Source organism: Erigeron canadensis, chromosome 4 (assembly GCF_010389155.1).
Source record: "Erigeron canadensis isolate Cc75 chromosome 4, C_canadensis_v1, whole genome shotgun sequence".
NCBI lineage: Eukaryota > Viridiplantae > Streptophyta > Magnoliopsida > Asterales > Asteraceae > Erigeron > Erigeron canadensis.
Window position 1 is genome coordinate 26,627,732 of NC_057764.1, and position 27,840 is coordinate 26,655,571.

Sequence of the window (27,840 nt, forward strand, 5' to 3'; positions counted from 1 at the left end):
GCGTAGCTACATAGGGGCCGGGAGGGGCGCCCGACCCCCAAAAACTTTTTTTGCGATGTAAGGGGTATATTGTTTTCGTGTAGAAAAATTTCGATATACTCGGTTTCGACCCCCCATCTTAATTGTGAATTTTTTTTATATACTAAGCAATAAAATTGATCCATTACATTTTACATAAGCCAACAAAATTACTTAGCCCAAACTAAAACTCATTATTTAATTAAAAATTTAGCCCACTGAATTCAAGGTTCTTAAAGGTCGAAAGACTGAACTCTAATTTCTTCAGTGAATCGAACCAGGTACCAACCGTTTGTCTCCTTCTTAATATTTACTTGTCTTGGACAAATGTTTAGTTTTGCCGTTATTGAAACTTTTTTTTTTATTTTTATAATAATAGTATCTAATTTTTTACCCGACCCCGAACATATTACCTGAAAAATAGCGTTAGGGAAAAAAAATTTAGATCCCGACCCCCCACTCAAAAGTTTCTAGCTTCGCCACCGGTCAAAACTATAAAAAAAAGTTAATTTATTACCTTAAAATTCTTGGGGTGTTACAGTTGGAAAGATTGGAATTTGTTTAATGTTTATATGTGAATATTCCCGTGTATTTATACTCTATATTGTAAGTAAGTAACTGCTCAGTGCCGTCTTTCGCGGGTTTTGAGCCCCAATACCTCGATGGTGTATGTGGGAGGTTAAGATGTAGGCAGACCTTACCTCTACCAAAGTAGAGAGGTTGCTTCCAGTTTCTACCTAAATGGTAGAAACGGCCCTCCAACCTTTACATGAGATGAGGATCGAACCTATGACCTCTGTCTCCAGAAACAATCTATATTGTCCACTTCTTAATTGTGCGATTTTTACGATTTGTGAATAAAAGTTATTTTTAAAAATAAAAAAGAAAAAAAGTTATGTTAATCCCTATTCCCGCATAGATGAAAATCCCATTGGCGCTATCAATATTTGAAACTCCCACTTGATAGTCAAAAACCTAATCCAACAATTTCAGTAATTCCATAGAAAAAAAATGGAGAAGAAAAGGAAGAAACACAGAGTCCCTGAAGTGCTATGGAAACTCTTCAAAAACCGAGCCCGAACCCTATCCGAAACCATTCTATCATTTTTCAACCAATCTTCACTTCAATGTCTTTGCAAAGGCAATCCCGGCTGTCTCTGTTGCTGTTCAGATGCTGATCGTATGTCGTTTCTACTACGAGAAGACGATCCATCCGATTACCGGAATCTTCTTCAGCATTGTTTCGTCGTCGTCTCCGAAAATGCGCCTTCTCTTACACATTTTGATCCCATTTCTCGATGGTCTCAACTGGAGGTCTCTTCCCCCCCCCCCCCCCCCCCCCCCCCCCTCTGACCTCTCTAACATTTTGATTACTTTAGGTAATTAATAGGAATATTAATGATTATCGACTTATCGTGTACTGCTAATGTGTGTATCATGCGTTTAAGCCGTCTTTTTATGTATAGTAAGCTTTAATTTTACTTTAAAGGATCACTACTCAGACCTCAAATCTATTGAATGCGTTAAGCCGTTTATTTTTATGGAAACTGTATTGACGGCTGTGAAATGCATGCAGATATACGGTGCAATTTTACTTTGTTTGTCAAAGCCTTTGATCTTATTTGATATATGATTACTTAGGATTTCATATATGATTACTTTACCTATTTGGATTAAATTGAATTACATTTTCATTTGATGCTGAAATGAGTTCACTCTTCTTTTTAGTTTTTAACACTCATAAAACCGCGTTGATTTATATGGACAGATTGTTAGAAGGACAATTGAAATGTTTTTAAGTGAGAATAAATCCACAAAGAATGTAATATGCACGGGTTATGATAAGGTAAGCTATTCTTTGGAATTAGCTGAAGTTATAAGCTTGGTGTTTGTTTTAAGTTGATTTACTTTTTAAGTAGTATGGTTCAAGCTTTATATACGGAAATAAACATATATGGTAATTATTAAGCTAGGAGAAAAAATATATTAGTGGTAATTGGTTTATGTATTTTGACAGCACAATCGGTCAAGCATTGTTTTGGAAGCTCTAACATCGGCTTCATGGAGTCTGCTACTAAAGAGGGTAATTCATATCTGGCTCTTTTGGTAGGACTTTTGCAAAAGTTACTGTCAACTTTCAAATATAGTGAAATGTTTCAAAATATGTTTGCTCAAGATAGAAGGGTCTATGTGAAGTCATCAGATTATAAATCAAAGTATAAATTGAAAAGATGGAATTGAAGTATTTTGTAAGTTGTTTTGTTTGTCTATTTATAAGAGTTAAATCCTTAGTACCATATGCAGGTTGGAGATGGTCTTATGGTTCATTTATTGAAATATTCGTCAATATTTATGCCTCTGCACCCAAAGAAACACCATCAGGTAGCAGGAATTTCGATTGATGGCTTGTGCTGGGAACACTTAAAGCATGTATCTCAATCCAAAAGTCAGCAGCTTCCATTGGGTAAAATGTTTCCTTTTTTATCATTTGTCAACTAAGGTTAGTATTGTCTTTGAATTCACGTTATGATTCAAATATAGTTTTGACCATTCACTTTCGTAAACGCCTCTTTTGGTAGTTCAGTTAATATAAGCTGTTATTAAGTCTGTCATTTTCTATTTCTTCTGTTTGAAAGAGTACAATAATCTGTAGAGCACATAAATGTTATTTTGTTCATAGTTAACAACTTGCTGATATTAAAATAAATGTCTCTCAGCTGTTCCAGGGAGGCATCTTGAAGTTGATCCTGTCTCCATGGACATCGATATTCCAGAAAGTTCTGTGACTCGTAATGCAGATATCATACCTGATGCTGACTGTAATCATATTACCCAAGAAAATGGAGTTCTGCCTGTGGCTAAGTCTGGGAAACGATTAAGATCACACACTCGGCAGCGCAGGCATAAACGCAGGAAGCTGTCATCTCAGAACACATCTGATACAAATCGTTCTTTACAGGAGGAGAAGGTAATTTGCGTTTCCAATGTATGCATTCACACACGCACGAAATTGAAATTTTATGTTATATAACATTAGTTATTTACAGACAAATTTTCTGTGCTCCTGCTGTTCACTTTGGCAAACTCTGCAGAAATTTCCCAGAGAAAATCAGATTAATAAGCGATCCATGTTATATAAAGTGGAACGGGGGTCATCAATTCTGCCAGAAAAACGTATCCTAAGCAAGTTTATCAATTGTGTAACACTTGATTATATATGCAAATAACAATTTTGATGACCTTAAGAATGTTTAGACATATTAAATTCTTTGAGGCCAAACGCTGTTGGTGTGAATGCTCTCTTTAGAGAAATTTTTGGGTTAAGTAACAACTGCAAAGCTGCTCAGCCAGCTATATGCTCCCACAGAAATAACACTCGTGCCATTAAAACGACATGCCTGTATGTGTAATGATGACACTTTTCTATATGTTCATAGTTACATATTTATTTAGTGGGCATATTGCATAAGAAGCTAATCCGTTACTCTTTACAGATATCACTCTCTTCATAAATTGCTGAAGATTCTTATACGGAAAGCGATTCATTGCCCACGTTTACAGATATTGACAAAGCATATTTGTACAAATGCCAATGAAAGTGGGAGCCCTGTGTCTGCGGTAGGTATTTCATGAAAAAAATATATGTCAGTGGAAATTTCTGATTTGTGATTGTCAAATTGCCACTCTTTAAATCCAGTTACAATGGCTAAACTGTTCTGTTAATGCTATTAATCGATTACCTATATGATCATATAATATCCTTGTGATACAGCATGCTCAATATTGCTCAAAAAGGCAAGTGGTGTCATTTGTGTGGGCAGCTTGTAGGAGCATTGTTCCTCAAGAGCTATTGGGATCTTCATCTAATTGCAGGATCCTCAGGAAGAATTTGTCTAAGTTTATCAGGCTACGGATATATGAGAAGTTTTCCTTGCATCAATGTATGCATAAACTGAAAATATCAAACTTCCCATTCCTATCAGATAAGAATTCTATCTGCAACTCTAGTACAAAGCGAGATATTTTAAGAAGATGGATATACTGGTTTTTTACATATCTGGTAGTGCCGTTGTTACAAGCTAACTTCTATATAACTGAAAGCGAGCATGGAAAGCTAGAAGTCTTCTTTTATGAAAAGTCGCTTTGGGAGAATTTGATGAAAAGTTCCATCTCATGCTTAACGAATCAGTGCTATAGCTTGTTAGATGTGAAATCTGTTAAACAAATCGTAAGCTCTAGAACATTTGGTTTCTCTAAGGTTAGATTCCGTCCAAAAGCAAATGGAATTCGGCCACTAGCGAACCTCAAATCATCATCACGATTGCCTCTAAGAGATGCTTGTAAGGAGTTCAAGCCTGTAAATGTCGTTCTTAGAGATCTGCATGCCGCACTAAAAGATGCGCAACTCGTAAAACCAGAAAAATTAGGCTCATCAGTGTTCAGTTACAATGATGTGCACAGAAAGTTACGTGGGTTCTTATCTCGTGTAAAAAGTGGAATGGACATGTTTCCTTGTGTATATATGGTTGTTGCTGATGCTCAAAAAGCCTATGATTCCATTGATCATGATAAACTGCTTCATGTGATGAAAGATGTGATAACTGATGATCATCTTCTACATCGGACTCAAGAAATTGTGGTGTCGAACAGAGGTATGCAAGTCTGTCAACATATCAATATGTCTAGAAAGTTCCGATCTCATGTTCATGCTCGCTCATTTCATAGCGTCCACATCGATCGGGTATAAGTTCCATCACACATATACACATACATAGACTTATCATAATCATATACGGATGTGCATACATACATAATTACAAATGCATTTGAATCCTTATGTTTCTACATCTATATAATCTCTATCTTTAATACTATAGGGAAGAAGCAGAATAGCAAGGAAAGAAGATCTCCATTTTAATCTTCAACAGCATGTTAAGTACAACTTGTTACATATAGATAAGAGGTTTTACCTGCAAAATGTGGGTATACCCCAAGGAAGTATTTTGTCTTCACTACTCTGTTCATTTTACTATGGACACATGGAAAATACCAAACTTGTTCCATTTCTGAACAAGGTTGCTGAATCAGAGTTTCCGGATAGACGTGATTTACTACTTCGTTTTATTGATGATTTTCTTTTCATCTCAACCTCAAAGAAACAGGCTCTTGCATTCTTCTCTAGGCTACAAAGAGGATTCTGCGAGTATAATTGCAGCATGAACAAAGAAAAGTTTGGTTTAAGTTTTGAAGCGGAAAAGATTAGGCCACAATTAAATCGGGTTTACCTTGACGAAAATGGTAATAAGTTTCTCCGGTGGAGTGGTTTGTATATCAATTGCAAGACTCTAGAAGTTCAGGCAGACTACACGAGGTTTTTCCTTCAACGTTTTCTTTACATTGGAACTTGTTATAATAAACTGGTGCTATGTTTTCATTAAGGTTCTCATTTCTCTGTTTTTCTAATAAATAAATTCTGATTAGGTACCTGGATGGTCATTTAAGGTCAACTCTTACAGTGTGTATGCAAGGGAATCCAGGTCGACGTTTCAGGGAAAAAGTGTGCGACTACTTGCGACCTAAATGCCATGCCATCTTCTATGATTCAAATATCAATTCACCAGCGGTGGTCAGATTAAATATTCATCAAGCATTTCTGCTGTGTGCAATGAAGTTCCATTGCTACACGTGTGATTTATCAGATGTTTGTAGTTTTGACTTGGGATCCTATATGGACATTATCGACAACTCTTTGAGGTAATTAATAGTAACTTATGAACAAGCCAACACTCACATACCTAGAAATGAGCACACAAACATACGACTATGCTACATTGCCCTTTTGCTACATATATCCATATCTTATTGTATGGGCATGCCACATTAGCCTTTAGTCACAAGCACATATATAAAGTTGGCAGTTTATCCATTTATTTAAACCTTGGTAAGCTGTAGACCGCTTTAATCTCTGATGGGCCAAATGAAGAAGAATCAGCTTTAAGCGAACGTGTCAAATGGTTCCATGCGAAGAAAGTCACCAAAGTGTCATTTTAATCAATAAAATTTGCTCCAAATCATTTTATGCAGTTTTTTTGATACTGAAATATGATGATTTTTGTAATCTTATTTAATACACTTATTATATATAACATTCAAGTTTTTTTTGTTAACAAAAAGTGTGTTAGGTAACCAACCTGACCCTGCGTGTGATACGTGCCACTGTGCCAGATTTACACGTTTGGCCCATTATCAGACCCACCCATTTTGCCACTTCTGCATAGCTGACTAGTTATGCTACAAATGTTTGCCTCTAATTAGTAACTGAAACTTTGTGCATCAATCCGATCATAATTTACTCCATCCCAAAATAGATGCAACTAATCTCTTTCCCCTTTAGGCGAAGTCACAAACTTATTATAGAATCTGCTTTTTACCAACATATGCATGCCCTTTAAACATTTTATCGACTGACTGTCCAAGCATTGCGTTTATTTTGTGAAAGTGGGTGTATCTACTAAGTTGTAATATTTTGTTCTCTAACATTTTATCAGGTATATGTACAAGCTTATGAAAAAACGGATGTATTCCCTGGACGTTGATAACAATGTAAGGGGAATTCTCAAAGTGAAAAAAAGAGAGGTCGAATGGCTTGGATTAACAGCTTATTGTGAAGTCATAAAGCGAAAACAATCGAGGTACAAAGAGTTGCTCTATTTGTTGGAGCTGAAGCTGAAGTCACTTGATGTGGAAATGGTCTCACCTGTTCTAAAGTTTGCTGTTGATATGTTTAACTCCTCAGTTCTTTGGAAAATCAAGTTTTGAACCTTTGAAAGAATACTTTAATGGTTGTTTTGAATTTTAGTTGACCATCAATGAGTTTGTATTTTGTAAGCCGAAAGCATCAGTGACTTATCGTATACTCTTGGTGTGATTAAGAAAGGAGATGGTCATTTTAATCCTGCTGTTTTATGTAAAACTCATCTAGAGTCTTGTAGATGACATACTATAGCAACACGTTATTGATTACCAAGAGCATGCGTTTACCAATGAAATTTAAATTTATGAATATTTTTTCAAAGTATGAAATATGTAGTAATAATGTAATATACACATGATATAAATTCAAAATGGGTTGTTAGTATATACTTGAATTTACATATAAGAATTGATTTTTGTTATTAAATTGAAAGTAGGTTTTCATTGTAGTTGAATTAATCGAGAGGATACAAGAAGTACTATCGCCGGGTGGGTAGCCAAATTTATAGTTTGAAATACTTTATGTTACATATCTTCAAATAAAAAAATCTAGAAGGTGTAGTTGGCACTTGAACAAATTTATGATGCTTGTCTCGCGTGCCGAAATGTAAGAAGAAAATATTGGTCGGTCGATAAAGTGTTCTTTTGTTATTACTGAATTGAAAGTGAGCTCTTAAATTCTTTACCTGTAAGACCTCATTAAATATTTCATTCTATTTCATTTCATACAACCTACTTACTTTGTCAGTATTAATAAAGAAATAAAAAGAACCGACTTAACAATAAAGGGAAAATGATCATTCTGTTTTTCCTAAGATGGATAACTTTTCTCCAAAAATAAAAACGATGAGCCACATTTATGAAGAACAAGAGTTATGAAGACCGGACTTTGCTCAAGTTTGTGTTTCCTATAGTCTAAGAGAAAAAGATGTGTACGTGGGTCGTGGGGCAATTAAAATCCCATCCACATAGCCACGGGTCACCCAATATGGGTCGGGTCACCCATATTATAAGTGGGTTTTTAACAGGTCAAACCTATAGCAAAAACTTCCAACCTCCGTTTGAAAGAAGAGATTCCATTCCATTCCATTTCATTTCATTTCTAGGGTTTGATATATACAAGATATAATAGAAGATGGCAATGGCTTCCAAAATCAGATCAAGCTTTAATGGCCTCACAAGATCTCTAATTTCTGATTTTAATTCCAAATCAACTGTCACGCGAGCTGCTCTTATTTCCCCTAATTATGCGGTAACCATCATTCATATATCTATATCTATATCTATACATTTACTATTTATATCTCTCTGCATATAAATCATACTACTTTAGTGTTTGTAATGTTGTATATAATATGCACTTATTGTTTATATATATATATAGTATTGATATTGAGCTAATTGTGTTTGCGAATATGGTTGCGTTTCCCTTACCGAGTCCTGCCTGGTTATGAATGTATTTTTGAGTTAAATTATGCTAATTTTTTTTTTTAATCTTTTAAATGACATAGATTTCCCTTTTTTCGTGTTAGTTGTTGGACTTAGAATGCAGTTTTAAGACGGTTTCGTTGTTTTTAAATGGCGGTTTAGATTTCAATGTATTTTGTTATGTTTGCCAAATGCTATGGGAAGATATCCGTAGATGTAGTAAGTGGCTTGTGGCTCGATTGGTACTACCTGATTCTCGAGATTAATGGTTGTCGGATTGCGAGTTCATGCTAAAGGGGTGATTTTTGAAGAGTGTGGTAACTTTTAAGTTGAAAGTTTTGAAATCATTCTACCTGATTGTATCGTTTTCTAAAATTTAGTTTTCTGAATTTTTTCAATATGGCAACTGAACTTTTAGTAATACAACAATAACCATCATTTTTTGTGATACCATTTACTACTAATTTAGCATACTTTATACTTTGTCATTTACATTTTCTGGTTATGGAAAAGTTTTGTGTTCTATGTAATGTTTGGACTTGGACTTATGTTTGGAATTCTTTGTTTTCAGCAATCGAGAAACTTTGCTTCTGCCACTCCCCCCAAGGAACCCAAGATCAAGGTAAAATATGATGTTCAACATTCTGTATAATGTTTATATTGGCTTGATTTTGGAAAAAAACAGGGAGACATTTTACTGTTCTTTTTTGTGGTTTAACCATTAAAGCATGGATCTTGACACTGGTCACAACTATGAATTTTTTTATGTTATGTTTTCATCTTGAGGAATTAAATCTGAATTTTTGTCATGATTTTGTTTTTGTTATTGTTTAACCATTTTTAAATAAACTATTAACGGAGTAAACCCCACTCTCAAAGTGTCGAGGGTTCTTCAAATCAATGGACTATTTGTACAATTATGATATCGCTCTTTATGCAATGATATCACTATTCTTTAGGTACCAGTTGCTATGTTTGGTGGCTCTGGGAATTATGCATCCGCATTATACATTGCAGCCGCAAAAGCCAAAGCATTGGACAAAGTTGAAGCAGAACTTCTTGATTTTGTAGCAGCTACTTCTAAAGCATCAACATTTTCTCAGTTCATGAAAGATTTGGCTGTACCAGCAGATGTTAGAGTGAAGGCTATAAATGAAATTTGTGCACAGGCTAAGTTCTCAGATGTCACAAAGAACTTCTTGGGTAATATGCTATTTTCGTTAGTTGAAACTTGAAACTGACATGGTGACTTTGATTACTGCAGACACCTTCATTAACAAAAGTATGTGTGTTCTAACTGAAGTTTACTATGTGATGCGTAACAGTTGTTTTAGCCGACAATGGGAGGCTTCGACATGTGGACACTATTGCCAAGCGATATTCAGATTTGACCATGGCACATCGAGGAGAAGTCAAAGCCATTGTCACAACTGTGATTGTATGTACAATTATCATTTCGAAAGTCATAACGTGAAAAACCTGTGCCATTTTGGTTTTACTAAATTTGAGTTTGTTGGTTTTTTATATGTTGGTGAAATAACTTTGTTGCTGTAATCTTGTCATTCTACCAGCCACTCCCTGCAGCAGAGGAGAAAGAATTGAAAGAAACTTTACAAGAAATCCTTGGTAAAGGGAAAACGGTTAAGCTTGAGCAAAAGGTATTGTACCAAATTATTGCTGTCACAATTTGCCAATCCTTTACAATGCATTCCCAAAAACTTAATGTTTTAGCCTTAGGACTTTTATAATGCTTGCTATAGAGGCTGCAGAAAGACTGGTCATGTACAAGCTGGGTAACGGGTAAAAAGGGTAGTTCTTAAATATTAATACGGGCACATATAGTTTTTGTCTGGTTGCCCACTAACTCTCTTTTTTGCCTATTTAAAAAGAAATCTATATAGTAAATGTATTAAATATGAGTTAAGAAAATTTCTCTTAAAGTAAGGGTATGCTTGGTTCAAACTAAGCAATGGCAAAAGGAATGTGGGAAAGGGAATGCAATGAAATACTAAGGAATACTAACGTTGTATTAGTGTTGCTTGGGTGATATAATTGAATTATTAGAGATCACGAATTTACACATTCATTATAAACAACATACATATATAATAGTACTAATTATTATGATGATCACCGCTCAACATCACCTCCTTTTACTGCTAATGTATCTTTTCCTCAATCATCATCATCATCTTTATCATCATCGTAATAACTAGACTTCAGTGATTTAGCAACACTTGTTTTATTCCCCAATATTTCATACGTACGTCCCTAATTCCTCCAATCCCAGAACCCAACATTAGATACTTCATACTTCTGCTTATTCCTCAACTCATCATCTTTTACTAATTATTATGTATGTTTTGTAATGCAATTCTCATAAAATATTATATTTTTTTATCTTTTGTCTTTTCTTTTTATTAAAAACACATACACATACCATAAGCAAACCCAAAATAATAGTAAAAAAAAATTCTCAATGAAAATAATGATCATCTTTTGCTGTTACTCTTTTCAGTATTTTTTTATCATTAATTATTATTATTTAAGTATTGTTCAATATATATATATACTAGATATTTTACCCCGCGCGATGCGCGGCTAGTTAAAAAGGTTATTTTATGCATTAATAAATAGCTATTCTATAGGCTTATTATGTTGAAATTGATTATGTTATAGTTAATGATTAATTCTCGGATTACTCTGGTCATCTTTTGTCTTTTCTGACATGTCGATATCACAGTCACTAAACCTACTATAGTGATTACACACCAACATTTAACATAAGATATTTTGATATCATTAACAAATCAAACGTAAATCGATAATGTAGCATGATATCTATATATTCATCAAACAAAATAATATATACAAAGTAAAAAAACTAAACATGACAAAAATATAGTCATATAAAATACACATAAATACAATACGAATAAGTAAAAATATAATAAGATAAATAAGAGAAAATCATTATAGTTTTTGCTTTCAGTTATGCTGAAAAGATGGAGAAAATACCTTATGTAGTGACGGGAAAAAATAATCCTAAACACAATTAGGAAATAAAGTATTTTATCTCCAACAATCAAGAAATTCATTCGTAAAACTCAAAATAACTACTATTATCATTATAAAATAGACATTTTTTTGTGGCTAAAATAACCAATTTTGGTTAAGGTTTCGGCCAAGAGAACGAGGAGAAACAACAAAATTGTTTGGTCGTGTATAACCTAATAATATTTTTAAATAAATTTTAAAATTTGATATAGTCTTCAAAGTTGTATATATTTTAATAAATAATATTATTTATGTCAAATATCATTGCCAAATTAATAGATGTATTGGACGTCTTCTTATATCTTAATATGGGTTTTGATTTTTTTTTTTAATTTTGTGTATATAGTTTTGATTTAATATTTTATGTTATATTTAATAAAATAAATTACATTGGTTTGAGAATAAATAGAGGTTATAAGATAAATATTGTAAAAAAAGTATGGAGATGCCACGTAGGATACAATCCTATGTGGCAATGTTTAAAGCTAGCTTTAGGTTGAAAGGAGGGTTTAAAAGGCTAGCTAGAATTTTTACTGTTTTAATATATATATATATAGATTGGTATACGGCAGAAGAATAACTTTATAAATTAAAAACCAATTGAAAAATACTTCATGATTATGATAAATTAACAACGAAGAAAACTGTGAAACATAATATATGTATAGATAGATTATTAAGAATAACTTTATAAATTAAAAACCAATTGAAAAATACTTCATGATTATGATAAATTAACAATGAAGAAAACTGTCAAACATAATATATGTATAGATAGATTATTATAAAGGGCTATGTAATTTGAGGTGTACCTGTTGAACGTAATATATATAGTTTGATTATGAAGTGTATATAGTAAATAGAAAATGAAAAAAAAGGAAAGAAAAGGTAATAAAATATCATGGATTATGAGTCATGAATTATGAAGTGTTTATAGTTAAAATAAAAAAGTTAAAAAATGTCATGCAATGTTAGTCGTGATTTTTTATATATGTTTGATTTATATAAATATAAATTATATATATATGTGCTTTTTTATATGCCATATTTAAAATATATGTATAATTATATTATATTATTTAATGAAAATCTATTAGTGTGAAAAATATGGAGGTGCCACGTAGGATAAATCCTATGTGGCATGTTTAGAGATAATTTTAATTTGAGGTGGATGGCTTTAAAAAGCCAGGATAACTATTGTTTTATTATGTGTATATATATATATACATAATATAAATATTAATATGAGATACCTTAGAGTGATGATTGAATTTTACTTCAATTGATACATCGAGATGTGTTTTTACGAGTATATGTTTATAATATAAAACAGATTTTTGATATACAAATACAAATGTAAGATAAATTTTGATGATGAAGAAAGAGTTAATCAACAAATGAGAGATAAAAGAACAAATATAAAAAGAATCTGAACGTGGGTGAAAGTTAATGTGAGAAAAATAAGGCAATGATAACCATTCCCCTCAAATTCCTCTATAATGGCCCATTACCCAATTTTGGTATTGATTACCTACATTATTTGTAAACAAGCATTATCAATCATTATATTACCCATTCCCCACCCTTAAAAACCCCCTACCAAGCACCCCCTAAAAGTCTATATATTTGAATAAATGTTTAGGAGGTTGTAGGCATTTAAGTACACTTAGGGCAACTTTTAACTTATTTTATCTATGCTGGTGTTAGCAAATCTTGTACGGGTTTCCCCTTTGACCCATTATAGGTAAATTGATCTGACCTTGTATAATGTTTACTATATAACTGAAAATGGTCTAGTTATATAACTCTTGTAATGGAAGTATGGAAGAGCCTCTCTTACACTATTTTTGTATGAATTCAGATTGATCCCAGTATCCTTGGTGGGCTTGTGGTGGAATTTGGGCAAAAGGTTTTTGACATGTCGATAAAGACCAGGGCTAGGCAAATGGAGAGGTTCTTGCGAGATCCCATCAACTTTGATGCCTAAACAACATGGCGCGTTTCATCTGTAACCCTTCATGTATGGAATTTTTTTGAATTTACTTATCATCCTCAAAAATGGATATTCTCTTTTTTCCTTCCCCTCTCCAATCAGGTGATGTTCAGCATCATGTTTATGACATCTGTTTATCTGAAATAAAAAACTGATTGTCTCATTTTGCTATTTAAAGACATCTTGTTATGTTCCAGACTTCCAGGCTTCCAGCACTAAATCACTAGTAGCAACTCAACAAAGTACTTTTATAGTTTTATATACAACTTGCTACCGTTCATAGTGACTGTAACAGTGTAACTTGCCATTTCTTCGTGATTTAAGTTTTCTAATGCCGAACTGTGTTAAATTTGACTCATCATTTTTACGTGTCTGATGTAAAAAATAACATCTTGAAGGTTTTGAGCATTATAAGCATGATTCATTTTTCAGAATTCGAAGTATAAAAAGTTATCGTCTTGGGTTTACTTAGATTGAAGCGAAAGGGTTAGGAGATGACATGATAGGAGATGACATGACTAGAGGGTACCCGTGCAATACGACGACAGAGATGTGGCGGTGATGTCTACGAGTGGTTAGAGACGGCGTTGAATGATGTCGGTAATTGATGTAAATATAACCGGTGGTGGTGGCAACGGTTACGTTAAGAATGATAATTTTACATATATAAATAATATTCTATAAAGGGTGTAAAATTTTAATATACCAGTGTATATGCTCAAAAGTTCGTCCTTTTCCTATAATATAAACATGGAAAGTCCCATCCGTTTACATTTTAGATTGAAGTGAAAAATCATCGACTATCAAAGAATCTCAATCTACTAGTTCAGATAACCGTTAAGCCTACGACATCACAATGCAAAGTATTTGGTTGGAAACAGTATTTAGTATATTAAGTTCGGTTGCTTGAAAAGTCTTTTTAACACATGAAAAACATTAAAGTTTGAATCGTAAATATTAAATCAATAGATAAATTCCAAAGTCACTGCTAACACAATATATGATCGATACATGTAAAGTATTTTAGTAGTCTTAAATCCCAATCAACTTAATTAAAAATTTTCACCAAACGACTTCTTGTTAAAATTACATCTTCTGGAGCTATAAAATTACACCACTAGACAATAATGTCTCTTTAACGATGAAAAAGTGTCAACAGATTGCTGGCCTATTAATAAAGTTTTAAATTTGATGTTTCGTATCAGGATTTGACTAGTATTTGTGAAGGTATATTAAGGGTGAGTATAGACTTAAGAGTAAAATTGTTTCATTTTTGTTAAAAAAAATAAAGTTTATATATAAAATCACACTCCTAACACAATATATGATATTTACGACTTAAACTTAAGACCTCATTGTACGTAGAACACTCCTATAGACATTATTGTAGCTGTAATTCTAATTTCATAACCTAAAGCAAAATATGTTAATCTTTTTCCAGGAGGAAGAAAGGATGTTGCTTTCAACTTAACCACCCCGCATTTATCATATTTTTACAAAATTAACTATTTGAATAATATAGGTAATTAGAACACTAGAAGATGTCTAGATGATATTTCTGAAAAATAATACAAAAAAGATATTAATATATTATGCCATCAGCGTTGAATTTATAATCCGAAAAGCTCAACCCACCGACAGTTTTAGAAAATGACACTGATTACAATCCTCCAAAAGTACAATTTGCAAAAAAAAATTCTCAAGTTCTATAGTCTCCAATTGATACCCACAAACTTTAGGGACATATACCATATCAGCTCAAAAGTATTTGAGCGGGTGTATTGGGTTTATTTCTTTGTAAATGCCTATATATTCCAATTTTAAAAACTTAAAATAATTATTAAATATCAAATATAAATATTTTTCTATAAAATAAGCTAGACCATGCATGTGCTATTATTGACTTTATAGCGTATATATATTGAATTACAAAACATTTTTTTTTTCCAAACTATGAAAGTTACAAAATTAATTGCCTAAAAAGGCATCGAATGGGCCTAAAAATTTATTACGTTCACGTACAAAATATTTTAAATCTTAGATTATATATCCGACTGATTAATTCAAGATAACCATTGAAATGATGTATTTAATCTGAATGCATTTCGTTATTAAGCATATACCCAACAAATAAATACATCGTTAACATGTTTTCAGTAATTATTTTTTAGTTAATCATATGTCAATCGATCAATAGGTTTTACATCCTAATCTCTTGTTATATATAGACTAATAGACGTAGAACCTGTAAAATTCCATGAATGATATCATACATATATACATGAAATTGTTCTTTTTTTAATACTCGTAATAGTTATGTTCATTTACTAATGAGTTATTTTAACGCTAGCAAACATATTAATAATTTAATCAGTTTCTGAAATTCATGATGGTTTGAGAAAGAGTATATATATATATATAATTATGCCGACAGTTCATTTGCTTAGGAAGTGGATTACCTTCAAACTAAGATACATGCTTTACTGTTCTTTGTTGTCTAGTAATATCCAACCACTTCCATAAAAACAACTTTCTTTAATTTCTTGATTTTATTATAACAAATCTTGTATTTTATGTCTTTCTAATTATAACCTTCTTTGAAATTAATCTCGAAATTAATTCCACGTGTGCAAACACAACACCAAAGATTTAATGGACCGGATAATATATATAGCTAACTTCTCTCTATGGCAATGGTGGTGATCGAATTGAAGTAATCTTTGTGGGGTTTGCCAAACAAAGAGATATGTAGTCATGTTTTCATGTATATGTATATGTGTTCATAATTCATAGGGTAGAGTAGAAAACGGATTGGAATTGGACCTCCTGTGACCCACACACATTTGGACTGTGTGTGAGAGAGATATGATTATGTGAAGTGGAAGCAATACGGTGTGTAGATGTATATATATATATAATTAAACAAATATATGATGAGTGAAGAAAAATGCATCGAAAAAGACTAGTTTGAGTCAAAGACAAGAACACCAACCATCACCTTTTCTCTCTCTCTCTCATCATGGAATAGTAGATGTATATATACATATATATGCAATCAATCAATGTTTCAATATAGATGTATAATCTTCTCATCTAAATCAAAGCCGGCCAATTACGTCTCGATCCACACAAGGAAACTTTGGTTTTGATCAAAAATTATTATTATTATTATTTTTTTTTTTTTGTGGGGATACATTCATACATATATCATCAACAAATTAAGGGAATCTATATATATATTGGCAATGAGAAAGCCAGCTGAACAATGTGGGAGAGAAAAAGTTGGGAATAATAATAATGTTGCTAGCAATGGAATGACGGTGAAGGCTAGAAAGGGTTTGTGGTCACCTGAAGAAGATGAGAAGTTGATGAATTATATGTTGAGGCATGGACACGGTTGTTGGACCGATATTGCTAGGAATGCTGGCCTTCAAAGGTGTGGAAAGAGTTGTCGTCTCCGTTGGATCAATTACTTGAGACCTGATCTCAAACGGGGCGCTTTTTCTCCCCAAGAGCAAGATATAATTACTCATTTGCATTCAATTCTAGGCAATAGGTATACATACATACATATCAACATGAATTTGTATATATATATGGTAGTCCCCCATTAATCTTGGTTTTTTGTTCAAGACAACTAATAATGCACTAGTCACTAATTTTGGTCTTTTACTTGTGAAAATGTAGGTGGTCGCAAATAGCCGCTCATCTTCCAGGAAGGACAGATAATGAGATAAAAAACTTTTGGAATTCGACGATAAAGAAGAGGTTAAACACCAACAAAAGTGATGTCTCCACGACATCACCAAATAATAATAGTGTTGGGAATCCGTCTGGAGAAGCTTGTAGGGATGTTAATAATGGAGGAGTTGATCATGTGTTCATGTCAATGCATGACCAAGATATTATGGACATGAGCATGGATTCATGTTTGACATCTCCAACAACAACCACATCATCATCCATATATGATAACAGTTTTATCATGAAAGGTTATGATCAATTTGGTCATATGCCACACTTAGTTCTTGATAACACTAGTAATTGTCACACAACTATTGGATCAAGCTTCTCAAATATCTCATCTTATAACTTAGGTCAAGATGGTTATGGTGATGTACTTGAGGTACCCTACATGTTTGGGATGGAAAGTGACAATAATACTAACAATGCATTGGTCAATGGGATCATAGAAGAGGATTATAAAGTCGTTACTACCGACTATCATGATTTGGATCAAAAGTCAACCTATGTTAACCACCATTCGGATATTGATGGAAATGTCAAATTGGAGGAAGCCGTAGGTTTTCAAAATAATTGGCAAGAAGAAAGCTTACGAATCGGAGAATGGGATTTGGAGGGTTTTTTGTCTAATGTTTCTTCAATACCGTATATTGATTTTTAGTAAAAGTTGTGAATATTTATATTCCATAAAAGTAAGTAAAAGGGGGCTTAAAATAAAGATGAGGAGGGCCAATTCAATTGTAGCATTTGTGTACACAAAATAAAGGAGTGTTCTTTAGGAGCTAGCAAGATAGTGGATATGAACGCTAGCTATGATCTTGAAAAGAGAACTTATATATAAAGTAGAAAGTTATACAGATGAAATAAGGTTTAAATCGTTAATAGAGTCGTTGTTATATGTACATGTTTTAACAACATTTGAGATAAAATTTAATACTCTTTATTTATGCGGAATGCGGTATACACATTTTTGTATGTACTAGCATGTTTTATAAGTTGAACAAATTTACGGGTAGTAGAAATTAGAAAGTTGTCGAGACTAAACATACCATAAGTAAAACTTTTAGATTCAAGTTGTACACTAAGCAATACTATAAGGACTGATGTGTAAGTTAGTCAAAATTTAATACTTGTAATAAAAAGTCCAATACAAAGAGTGTATGGTCGGAACATGCTTGTGATTTTGTGAAAGAACATAGGTACTTTATAAACCTGTAATAAGGTTTAAAAATGGCTGTCGGTGAGCCGATCCAAATTACTAGAAAGAGACAAACTTAATTATTTTGATTATCAACAACAATTTTTAAATTTTTTTTACTTTTTAATAATGAATTATTTAACTACTTTAGTAAACCTAAAAATATATCGTATGCAAAAAAGTTTGTTTCGATCACGACTAATACTATCCAATACGATATTTTAATTTTAAAACATAAAAAATAAAATAAATTTTACTTAATAGTAGAAGTCTGAAAATAACAACTTCTCACTATAATTAGTTTTATTGATAGCTCTAAAAGTTGCTATTAACAAAACTTATGGGGTATATACTTAAACACATAAAACTTTGATCATTGATACACTAATAAAATGGTGTATTGTTTAACGATATGTTTTTTTGTCTAATTATAATAGTTGACATGTTAGAATTAATTTCTCGTATTCAAGTTCATGTTCGTTTATTGTCACCGATTAACGGCCAGGTATAACATTATGTATGATTCATTTTCGAGAAGTAAAAAAAATTAAATAAATTAAAAGTATAGATAGAGAAATAAATTAAAAGTGAAAATATTATACAAGTTGTTATGTGTGTCTGTTAGCAAATCCTACATCACACACCATTACCAGCTGTAACATCTTGTATCATTACAATTACAATATATACATACACACACTTTGTATATCTATATCACTCAAACAGTCTTCTCAATTACACTTCCATTCAGATCCCCCTCCCTTTTTTTTCTCTCTATCTTTTCAGATTTGATCTCCATTTACTCATTCATCTTCCTTCTTATGCGGTACGAATGTTTCTGTATCTATATCTTTCTCTCTCTCTCTCTCTCTCACACACACACTATATATATATATATATTGTTTAGTCTGACTATCAGTCAATAATTTGCCCTAATTTATCGGATATATTACATTTGATCAAATCTCTAATGTAGTGAAAGATTTTGTATCCAGCTCACTTAATTCTTATCATGTTTATATTTGTATTAGCAGGTGAATTATATATATAATATATAGATACAGATCTGTGTATTATGTTCTTCTGGTGGTGAAATTTGATTGCTTTTCAACTTGAGATTTTATTGATTTCTCATGGAGTCTGAAGGAGAGACTGGGGTTAGTATTTCTCTATCTATATATTCTTCATATATATATATATATAGAGGTCAATTGATGCAGATTTTTACTGATTTGTGTAATTGATCACTTATAAATTATTATTAGTTTTACATTTTAGTTTATAAATGCTAGATTTGTGATCATAATTGTATTTACTAGTTATTATTGCTCCTTTTTATGTAAAATTTTGGGATTTTTACTGATCTGTGTTGTTAGTTAAACAATGGAGGTATTAGTTTAGCTATATTGCTTAAAATTTACTGATCTGTGAACACTAGCAGTAACTATTTTTATATAATATTCATTTTACTAGTTTATATCTTAGATTAGATGTGTGATCATAGTTGTATTGGCTAGCTACATTTTTTGGGAGAATTATCGGAATTTTACTGATTTGAGGTCATATTTGAAGACTGTTAATACTTTTACTGGATTTATTGTAGTTTTGATCACGTGAGCTGGTTAAATGTGTGGGACAGAGGGCTCGTAGGACTTAATATTAGTTTATATGTGGGATCAGGTTATGTTAGTGGTTTTAGTTTGTTACTATATGAGGAAAAGCTGTCTAATTTGAAGATTGGTAATGGGATTATGCAGGGGACATCTATGAAGAATGTCGGAAGTCAGCTTTGCCAGATCTGTGGTGATAATGTTGGAACCACAGCCAAAGGCGAAACTTTTGTTGCATGTGATATTTGTGCGTTTCCGGTTTGCAGGCCCTGCTATGAATACGAGCGCAAGGATGGAAAACAGTCTTGCCCTCAGTGCAAAACTAGATATAAACGGCTTAAAGGTTTGTAACATTCTTTTTCAGTGGATGCTTAAATTTATAATGTTTGTGTGTTTGTACTCATTTTGTCATGTTACATATGTTCCTGTTAATTGCAAAGATGTTTGTGGGTATATTATTGGTTTTTATGTTGGTTGAATACAGGAAGCCCGGCGATTGCTGGAGACATAGAGGAGGATACCGATGCTGAAGATGAAACTGCCACTTTCCCCTTTTCTTCACAAACTCAAAATGAGAAACAGAAAACTGCAGAGCGTATGCTGAACTGGCACATGACATATGGTCGGGGAGATGAAACTAATGCTCCAACTTATGATAAAGAGGTCTCTCATAATCACATACCATTGCTTACCAGTGGGCATGAGGTATTCACCAGTTAAAGATTTTTTATTTCTAGAATTTCTCCAGTAATAATGTTGTGTCTATATGCTAACTAATCCTGTAAATTCTTTTTTTTGTTGTTGCTTTCTTTAGGTTTCTGGTGAGCTATCTGCTGCATCTCCTCAACGCCTTTCTGTATCCTCCCCACCACCTGGTGGTGAACGAATGACACATTCTCTCCCTTATTCTGCATATGTGAATCAATCTCGTATGTCTTTTAATATGACGATGAGTTATCTTTACATTATTCCTTTTTAAGATTCTAACCTTACTATATTGTTTGTAGCTAATATTAGAGTTGTGGATCCTGTGAGAGAGTTTGGGTCCACCGGATTAGGAAATCTGGCCTGGAAAGAGAGAGTTGATGGGTGGAAAATGAAACAGGACAAAAATGTGGTTCCAATGACAAATAGCCGTGCTGCTTCGGAAAGGGGTCAAGACATTGATGCCAGCACTGATGTGGTCGATGAATCATTGCTGTGAGTCTGTCTTATCCCTGCACTTATAAAACAGATTATATTCTCTGTTAATGTCTTTTATTAATCACCATTCCATAAAAAAGCTTTTGGGCAATGATTATTCTTTCTGTTTTGGTTGACCTTGCTAGTTTGATCCATGTTTTATTTTGTTGATTACTGATATGATCTGTTCTACTTTTGAAGGAATGATGAAGCACGTCAGCCACTTTCAAGAAAAGTATCCATTCCGTCATCCAGGATTAACCCATACCGAATGGTTATTGTTCTTCGGCTGGTTATTCTTTGCATCTTTTTGCACTACCGGATAACGAATCCCGTGACTAATGCCTACCCGTTATGGTTACTCTCTGTTATTTGTGAGATTTGGTTTGCTGTATCTTGGATACTGGATCAGTTCCCTAAATGGCTTCCCATAAATCGCGAGACCTATCTTGACCGGCTATCCCTAAGGTAATGTAATGTCCTTTTAATCACTCTTACTAGCATCATCGCTCTTTGGATTTGTTGGAATGGCTTATGTGATAATACTCGGATTTAGATAAATTCGGATTATTCAAAAAGCAAAAGGTAAATTGACCCGAATATGAATATTTGGTGAAATGAAATATGAAACATGTAGGAGCTGAAGTCTATTATATTTGGTTTTAAAAGTGGTTAATAATTGACCTTATTCTACCATTAGATTATTTTCTGGAATAAGGAAGGTAACTGTCCTAATTCTTCTCTTAGATTTTTAGCTTTGTTATAGCTGGTATGAAGCTGAATATTTGAGCCCTACCCAGTAATCAAAAGCACAATTTGTGTACCCAGACATTACAAACTGATAAGCAGATAACCAGTCCCAAAGTGCATTTTAAATCTCCCCTAAGTTGCATGACCTTAAGACAACCTTACTTTGTAAATGGCAAGGAAAAAGATTCTAATATATAATTATCTTGTAGGTATGAGCGGGAAGGAGAGCCATCACAACTAGCTGCTGTTGATATTTTTGTTAGTACTGTGGATCCTTTGAAGGAACCTCCACTTGTAACAGCCAACACTGTCCTGTCCATCCTTGCAGTTGACTACCCAGTCGACAAAGTGTCATGCTATGTATCTGATGATGGAGCGGCCATGTTGTCGTTTGAGTCACTGTCTGAAACATCAGAATTCGCAAGAAAATGGGTTCCGTTTTGCAAAAAGTATCAAATTGAGCCACGAGCTCCAGAATGGTACTTTGCCCAGAAGATTGATTACTTAAAAGATAAAATTCAACCAACATTTGTGAAAGATCGAAGAGCTATGAAGGTGGGTTTTCTTTCATGCTAGGTGGGGTGATGTGGGTTGTGTTCTATCTCAAATAGGCCAAACCAAAAGTTTTAACTAAAATGAGAATGGGTCAAATGGATTGAAATGCTTGCAATTCACCAAAGTGTATTTTGTTTTCGTGATCATAAGTAACAATGAACTTATTGATTAACTATCTTCTAAAAATGGAGAAAAAGTTCTCTGGATCAGCCCATCCCTGTTTTGACCTGTATCAAGAGTCTAAGAAACAACCCATTTCAACCGAAACCTGTGATATCCTGTTACCCTATCCGCCAGTTTTGCCACCTCTAGTTCTAGATTATCTTTCTTTTGGTGTTGTTTCTTATATTCCCTTGAAATGCAGAGAGAATATGAGGAATTCAAAATTCGTATAAATGGTCTTGTTGCAAAGGCTCTGAAAGTTCCTGATGAAGGATGGAGCATGCAAGATGGTACACCATGGCCCGGGAATAATACTAGGGACCATCCGGGAATGATACAGGTTATTTTACTCATTTGAGAAGTTAATTGTTTTCAAGTTAGATTACAAAATTAATACTTCTTTTTACGTGTTGTAATAATGATAGCAGTTTTGGTAATGGAAATAGCTTTCAAGGCTTTCCATTTTATGCACAGAACATGAATAGGTTGTCCTAAACAATATTCTTTTCAGGTTTTCTTGGGTCAAAATGGAGGGCTTGACAGTGAGGGTAATGAGTTGCCACGATTAGTTTATGTATCCAGAGAAAAGCGCCCGGGATTTCAACATCACAAGAAAGCTGGTGCCATGAATGCACTTGTAAGTGATATCTTCATATGAATCATTTAAGTAAGTCTGCTTGTACTAAATGTCCCACAACTTTCAATGTCATTTCTTGTAGGTTCGTGTATCTGCAGTTCTTACGAATGGCCCCTTCTTATTGAATCTCGATTGTGATCATTACATCAATAACAGCAAGGCGCTTAGGGAAGCTATGTGCTTTATGATGGACCCGAATCTTGGAAAATACGTATGCTATGTCCAGTTTCCCCAGAGATTTGATGGTATTGATAAGAACGATCGATATGCTAACAGAAATACAGTGTTCTTTGATGTGAGTTATAACCTCTCATAATCCATATTACCTTATAAGATAAATAAACAAAATAGTTTTATAATGTCACATTTTGCTCTCATATTTATTTGACTATTTATTTAATGTACAGATTAATTTAAGGGGTTTAGATGGTATTCAAGGTCCAGTTTATGTGGGTACTGGGTGTGTGTTTAACAGAACAGCATTATATGGATATGAACCTCCTCTTAAGCCTAAGAAGAAGAGAGAAGATGGTTTCTTCTCTTCATGCTTTGGTGGATCACGTACGAAAAGTTCAAAATCAAGTAAAAAGGGATCGGATAAAAAGAAATCAAGCAAACACATCGATCCCACTGTACCAGTATTTAATCTTGAGGATATTGAAGAGGGAGTCGAAGGTAAGTTTCTCAATAATCTCTTGTTTTTAGTATGTCAGATTAATTCTTTAGTTGTTGGTTTTAAAATCCTATTTATTCTCTGTCAGGTGCTGGGTTTGATGATGAGAAATCATTGCTTATGTCTCAAATGTCACTTGAGAAAAGATTTGGGCAATCAGCTGTATTTGTTGCATCAACACTCATGGAGAATGGTGGTGTGCCCCAATCTGCAGCACCAGAGACTCTCCTCAAAGAAGCTATTCATGTTATCAGTTGTGGTTATGAAGACAAAACAGACTGGGGAAACGAGGTGATTTGATTAATATATCTGTAATCGTAGTTTTCAATTCAGTTTTTAACTTGTGAAAGCAAAAAATGCTAAGAGAAATGTTGACTCTAAATTTGCAGATTGGATGGATTTATGGTTCTGTTACAGAAGATATTCTTACAGGATTTAAGATGCATGCACGGGGTTGGAGATCGATATACTGCATGCCACCTAGGGCTGCCTTCAAGGGTTCTGCTCCTATCAATTTGTCAGATCGTCTAAATCAAGTGCTTCGATGGGCTTTAGGATCTGTTGAAATTCTGTTTAGCAGGCATTGCCCTATATGGTATGGTTATTCTGGAAGGCTAAAATGGCTAGAGAGATTTGCATACATAAACACAACTATTTACCCTATCACTTCCATTCCTCTTCTCGTCTACTGTACTCTCCCCGCTGTCTGTCTTCTCACTGGAAAGTTTATCATACCACAGGTAATTAATTTGTCGTATTTAAGCTATAATATAACAATATATAAATAGCATTTGTGTAACATATTAATTCTCTGATTTAATGTAATTGCAGATTAGTAATCTTGCCAGTATATGGTTTATATCCCTCTTTCTTTCCATCTTTGCCACTGGTATTCTAGAAATGAGATGGAGTGGTGTTGGAATTGATGAATGGTGGAGGAATGAACAGTTTTGGGTTATTGGTGGTGTTTCTGCCCATCTATTTGCCGTCTTCCAAGGTTTGCTTAAAGTTCTCGCCGGTATTGACACCAATTTTACAGTCACGTCAAAGGCGTCAGACGAAGATGGTGATTTTGCCGAGCTTTATTTGTTCAAATGGACGACTCTTCTCATCCCACCAACAACTCTTTTAATTGTAAACTTAGTCGGAGTGGTTGCCGGAATCTCATATGCCATCAACAGCGGATACCAATCATGGGGTCCACTTTTTGGTAAACTTTTCTTTGCCTTTTGGGTGATTGTTCATCTTTACCCCTTCCTCAAGGGTCTCATGGGAAAGCAAAACCGTACGCCTACCGTTGTGGTGGTGTGGTCGATTCTACTTGCCTCTATTTTCTCTCTCTTATGGGTCCGAGTTGACCCATTTACCACTAAAGTCACCGGCCCGGACGTCAAGTTTTGTGGAATCAACTGTTAAATACATGTAGAATGCAATTGGAAGTGAAATGTTATTTATGTTACTTAAACATCTGGATATGTACACTCTTTTGTGATGTGGAGATTTCACTTGTTTTCTTAATTTTAAGTCTACTGCATAGTTATAAGACTCGAAGACATATGTATTTGTTCAATTCTTTTTACAGTTTTGTAAGTTATATATATCTATATAAGCCACCTTGTTACATTTTGTGATTTTTTTAGCTTTTTAAACTTGCATTTTGTAATTTTCTGTTTAAAATTTCTTGTAATATACTTATTCGATGTACCTCAATGAAAAGACAAAGTTCATTACATGTGTCGGTTATATATATATGAAACAATTTGGACCATAGAAAACAGACTGTTGGGATAAGACAAAGAAGATACTTATTCTCCATATCATGTGAATCTAGCTGTATATATCTCTAATTGTTCTTTATAGGGATTGGAGCTATGGCTATGGCTGCAAATTCAACTTCATGCCCATGTTCTAGCTTATTTACGGAGATGAAATGTAGTCCAAAAATGAGGGAAAACAGGGCATACAAGAATCTTCTGTGCATTAGAAAACTGAAGTCCATGAATATGAAATCACATTCAAATCTGAGTAGTTCTTTATTGGATAATGAATGGTATGCAAGACTGTTCTATTTATCCTCCAGGAATCACCGGCAGAAAATTTTTCAAAACACAATTGTTAGCGAGCTTGGTGGGCAGTATGAAGAGGTCTTCAACGACGTTAAATTGGTACCTCTTTTCACCCTTCAACAATAGATATTTTTCTCACAAGAGATTCAACTAAAGTAGTCGTCTGCTGGCAGGAATTACGCAATTGTTTCACCAAGAAAGCAGTCAGAACTGTTCTTTATCAACTCTATGAGATGAATCCTCCTCAATATATCTGGCTACACAAGCAAGTGAAACCCCCATTACTCACTTTTTGTGCACCATTTCCTTCTCTAATCCCGCTCCATTCACTGCTGCAACTTTCTTTCAGTTTTGTTTGATATCAGGTGTCTTGATTTGCAGTTTCATTGCTGAAAATGATCCTGCAGACGGGAAGGTTTTTCTTCGGAATCTTGCAAAGGTACTGTTCCAACACAAGATTGAAATATTCCATTCTTTGATCCTTTCTCGGTGTAGATACTTGTATTAATCAAAATGTGTTAAGATTTTGGTGCATTTGGCCTGGATAACAGAGATGGCAATTTCAACCTATCTACCTAGGAGGCTAGGATTCAAAAAGTTAGGAAAATGAAAACATGAGCTAAATAGGAAATAAAGGTGAACAAGTTAAAACTAACCAAAATGTACTCATATTTGACACACTAATAACTAACTATTGTTTTTTATGAAATACATGACCAGCTATTTTCTAGCCTACCTGACCGTATTAAAAGACCCGTTTTGGTTTAAATTTATCTGACCCATTACCCAAATTTTCTGAACTCCCATCTACCACCTCTCCTAGAGTCCGCCACTATCCTTTGATAAAAAGGATTAGTTTCCTGGAATGTAACTATCTTTGACCGAATGTCTATAGTAGGAAAAAACTAAAGTTATGTGTATTGTATGTAAGTAACTTGAAAAAATGTTTATTGTATGTAAGAAAACATACGTGGCAACCATATACAGGTGCCACTTGTTAGATTTTAATTGGTTGAAACGAACTTCTTACATACAATAAAAATTATTTCAAAGTTGTTTACATACGATACACACAACTTTAGTTATTTCCTACAATAGACATTCGTTCAAAATTTCTTACATTCGAGGAAACTAATCCCTTGATAAAATGTAAGAGACATATTAGAATTTCATTGTGAATTATTTGATAGAGGCTAAAAGATTGACACTATACTAAGAACTAACCGAACTACTAAACCATGAAAGAGTGCTTCCTTCTTACACATTTCTGACAAGATAATCTAAAGGCCCCTATGTGAGATTGTGATCTGATCTCCTCTCTTAAAGTATCGAACTATCCATTTCCACAAGAATATCAAGCACCATTGAGCAATTTATTTACTTGATTTTTCAGGAATATCATGACCTTGCGGAAAGAGTGATGATCACACGTCTTCACCTGTACGCAAAATGGATCAAGGTTACTTCATTGTATCATTGTTTTCTCTCGCTTTTTGGAAAAAAGATAAAATTATTTAATATGATGTGTTAATTATGGTTTGATCTAGCAATGTGACCATGCTGAAATATACAAGGAAATTTCGGATGAGAACTTGGAGTTGATGAGGGAAAGACTCATGGAAACTATCGTATGGCCTACCGACGACAAAAATACAGAATGAATGAATGGTTTGCATGGACTCGGGTTTTTTTTACATGTACTTCCATTCAAGAAAAAAGTTCATATTGTAGGTGTTAAATTAGAAACTTATGATAATCGATCGTCTGCAAAACTACAATGTAATTTGAAGTTGAAATGGGAAAGCATATGAGAAGTTAAAGTAATGATTTTTTAATATCAGAATATGTTTGTTTTAACAATATATGATTTCCTGATCTGACTTTGTACTCTCATGTGTATTATAACTGTTGGTGATTCTAGTGTCGGTTTATGCAAATTGAGATTTACCAAAGTTTGAAAGGATTTCGGGTTGAGTTTTAAAGTGGGTGTGGAGTTTGATGAGCTAACTTGATT

At 33.5% G+C, this 27,840-nt stretch overlaps 5 protein-coding genes across 6 annotated transcripts; all 5 read left to right on the top strand.

The window, feature by feature from the left end:
• Window positions 1-1,029: 1,029 nt before the first annotated feature.
• On the top strand, window positions 1,030-6,899 carry LOC122598282 (telomerase reverse transcriptase). Its single transcript, XM_043770878.1, has 12 exons — window positions 1,030-1,332; window positions 1,787-1,864; window positions 2,036-2,101; window positions 2,323-2,464; window positions 2,736-3,004; window positions 3,066-3,192; window positions 3,274-3,418; window positions 3,513-3,627; window positions 3,791-4,759; window positions 4,896-5,389; window positions 5,500-5,772; window positions 6,567-6,899. The coding sequence occupies exons 1-12, from the start codon at window positions 1,030-1,032 to the stop codon at window positions 6,835-6,837; spliced, it is 3,252 nt and encodes a 1,083-aa protein (XP_043626813.1). The 3' UTR covers window positions 6,838-6,899.
• A 920-nt stretch (window positions 6,900-7,819) lies between these two features.
• Window positions 7,820-13,426, top strand: LOC122595709 (ATP synthase subunit O, mitochondrial-like). Its single transcript, XM_043768133.1, has 6 exons — window positions 7,820-8,023; window positions 8,771-8,821; window positions 9,159-9,402; window positions 9,525-9,637; window positions 9,771-9,857; window positions 13,118-13,426. The coding sequence occupies exons 1-6, from the start codon at window positions 7,907-7,909 to the stop codon at window positions 13,241-13,243; spliced, it is 738 nt and encodes a 245-aa protein (XP_043624068.1). The 5' UTR covers window positions 7,820-7,906; the 3' UTR covers window positions 13,244-13,426.
• A 3,068-nt stretch (window positions 13,427-16,494) lies between these two features.
• Window positions 16,495-17,769, top strand: LOC122598206 (transcription factor MYB46-like). Its single transcript, XM_043770808.1, has 2 exons — window positions 16,495-16,805; window positions 16,937-17,769. The coding sequence occupies exons 1-2, from the start codon at window positions 16,495-16,497 to the stop codon at window positions 17,652-17,654; spliced, it is 1,029 nt and encodes a 342-aa protein (XP_043626743.1). The 3' UTR covers window positions 17,655-17,769.
• A 1,140-nt stretch (window positions 17,770-18,909) lies between these two features.
• On the top strand, window positions 18,910-25,383 carry LOC122595239 (cellulose synthase A catalytic subunit 3 [UDP-forming]). Its single transcript, XM_043767572.1, has 15 exons — window positions 18,910-19,017; window positions 19,226-19,348; window positions 19,949-20,144; window positions 20,286-20,506; window positions 20,616-20,730; window positions 20,809-21,001; window positions 21,185-21,451; window positions 21,943-22,288; window positions 22,653-22,790; window positions 22,962-23,087; window positions 23,170-23,382; window positions 23,495-23,762; window positions 23,849-24,051; window positions 24,150-24,500; window positions 24,592-25,383. Exons 2-15 carry the CDS (start codon window positions 19,325-19,327, stop codon window positions 25,174-25,176), a joined length of 3,246 nt encoding a protein of 1,081 aa, XP_043623507.1. The 5' UTR covers window positions 18,910-19,017; window positions 19,226-19,324; the 3' UTR covers window positions 25,177-25,383.
• Window positions 25,384-25,583: 200 nt separating this feature from the next.
• Window positions 25,584-27,663, top strand: LOC122596172 (chaperonin-like RbcX protein 2, chloroplastic). 2 transcript variants are annotated; one of them, XM_043768702.1, is made up of 5 exons: window positions 25,584-25,925; window positions 26,000-26,095; window positions 26,176-26,265; window positions 27,220-27,285; window positions 27,374-27,663. In XM_043768702.1, the coding sequence occupies exons 1-5, from the start codon at window positions 25,632-25,634 to the stop codon at window positions 27,485-27,487; spliced, it is 660 nt and encodes a 219-aa protein (XP_043624637.1). In that variant the 5' UTR covers window positions 25,584-25,631; the 3' UTR covers window positions 27,488-27,663. The 2 variants fall into 2 exon arrangements, with proteins under 2 accessions (XP_043624637.1, XP_043624638.1); XM_043768703.1 differs by having other exon boundaries at window positions 25,589-25,925; window positions 26,000-26,091; window positions 26,208-26,265.
• The last annotated feature ends 177 nt before the right edge of the window (window positions 27,664-27,840 follow it).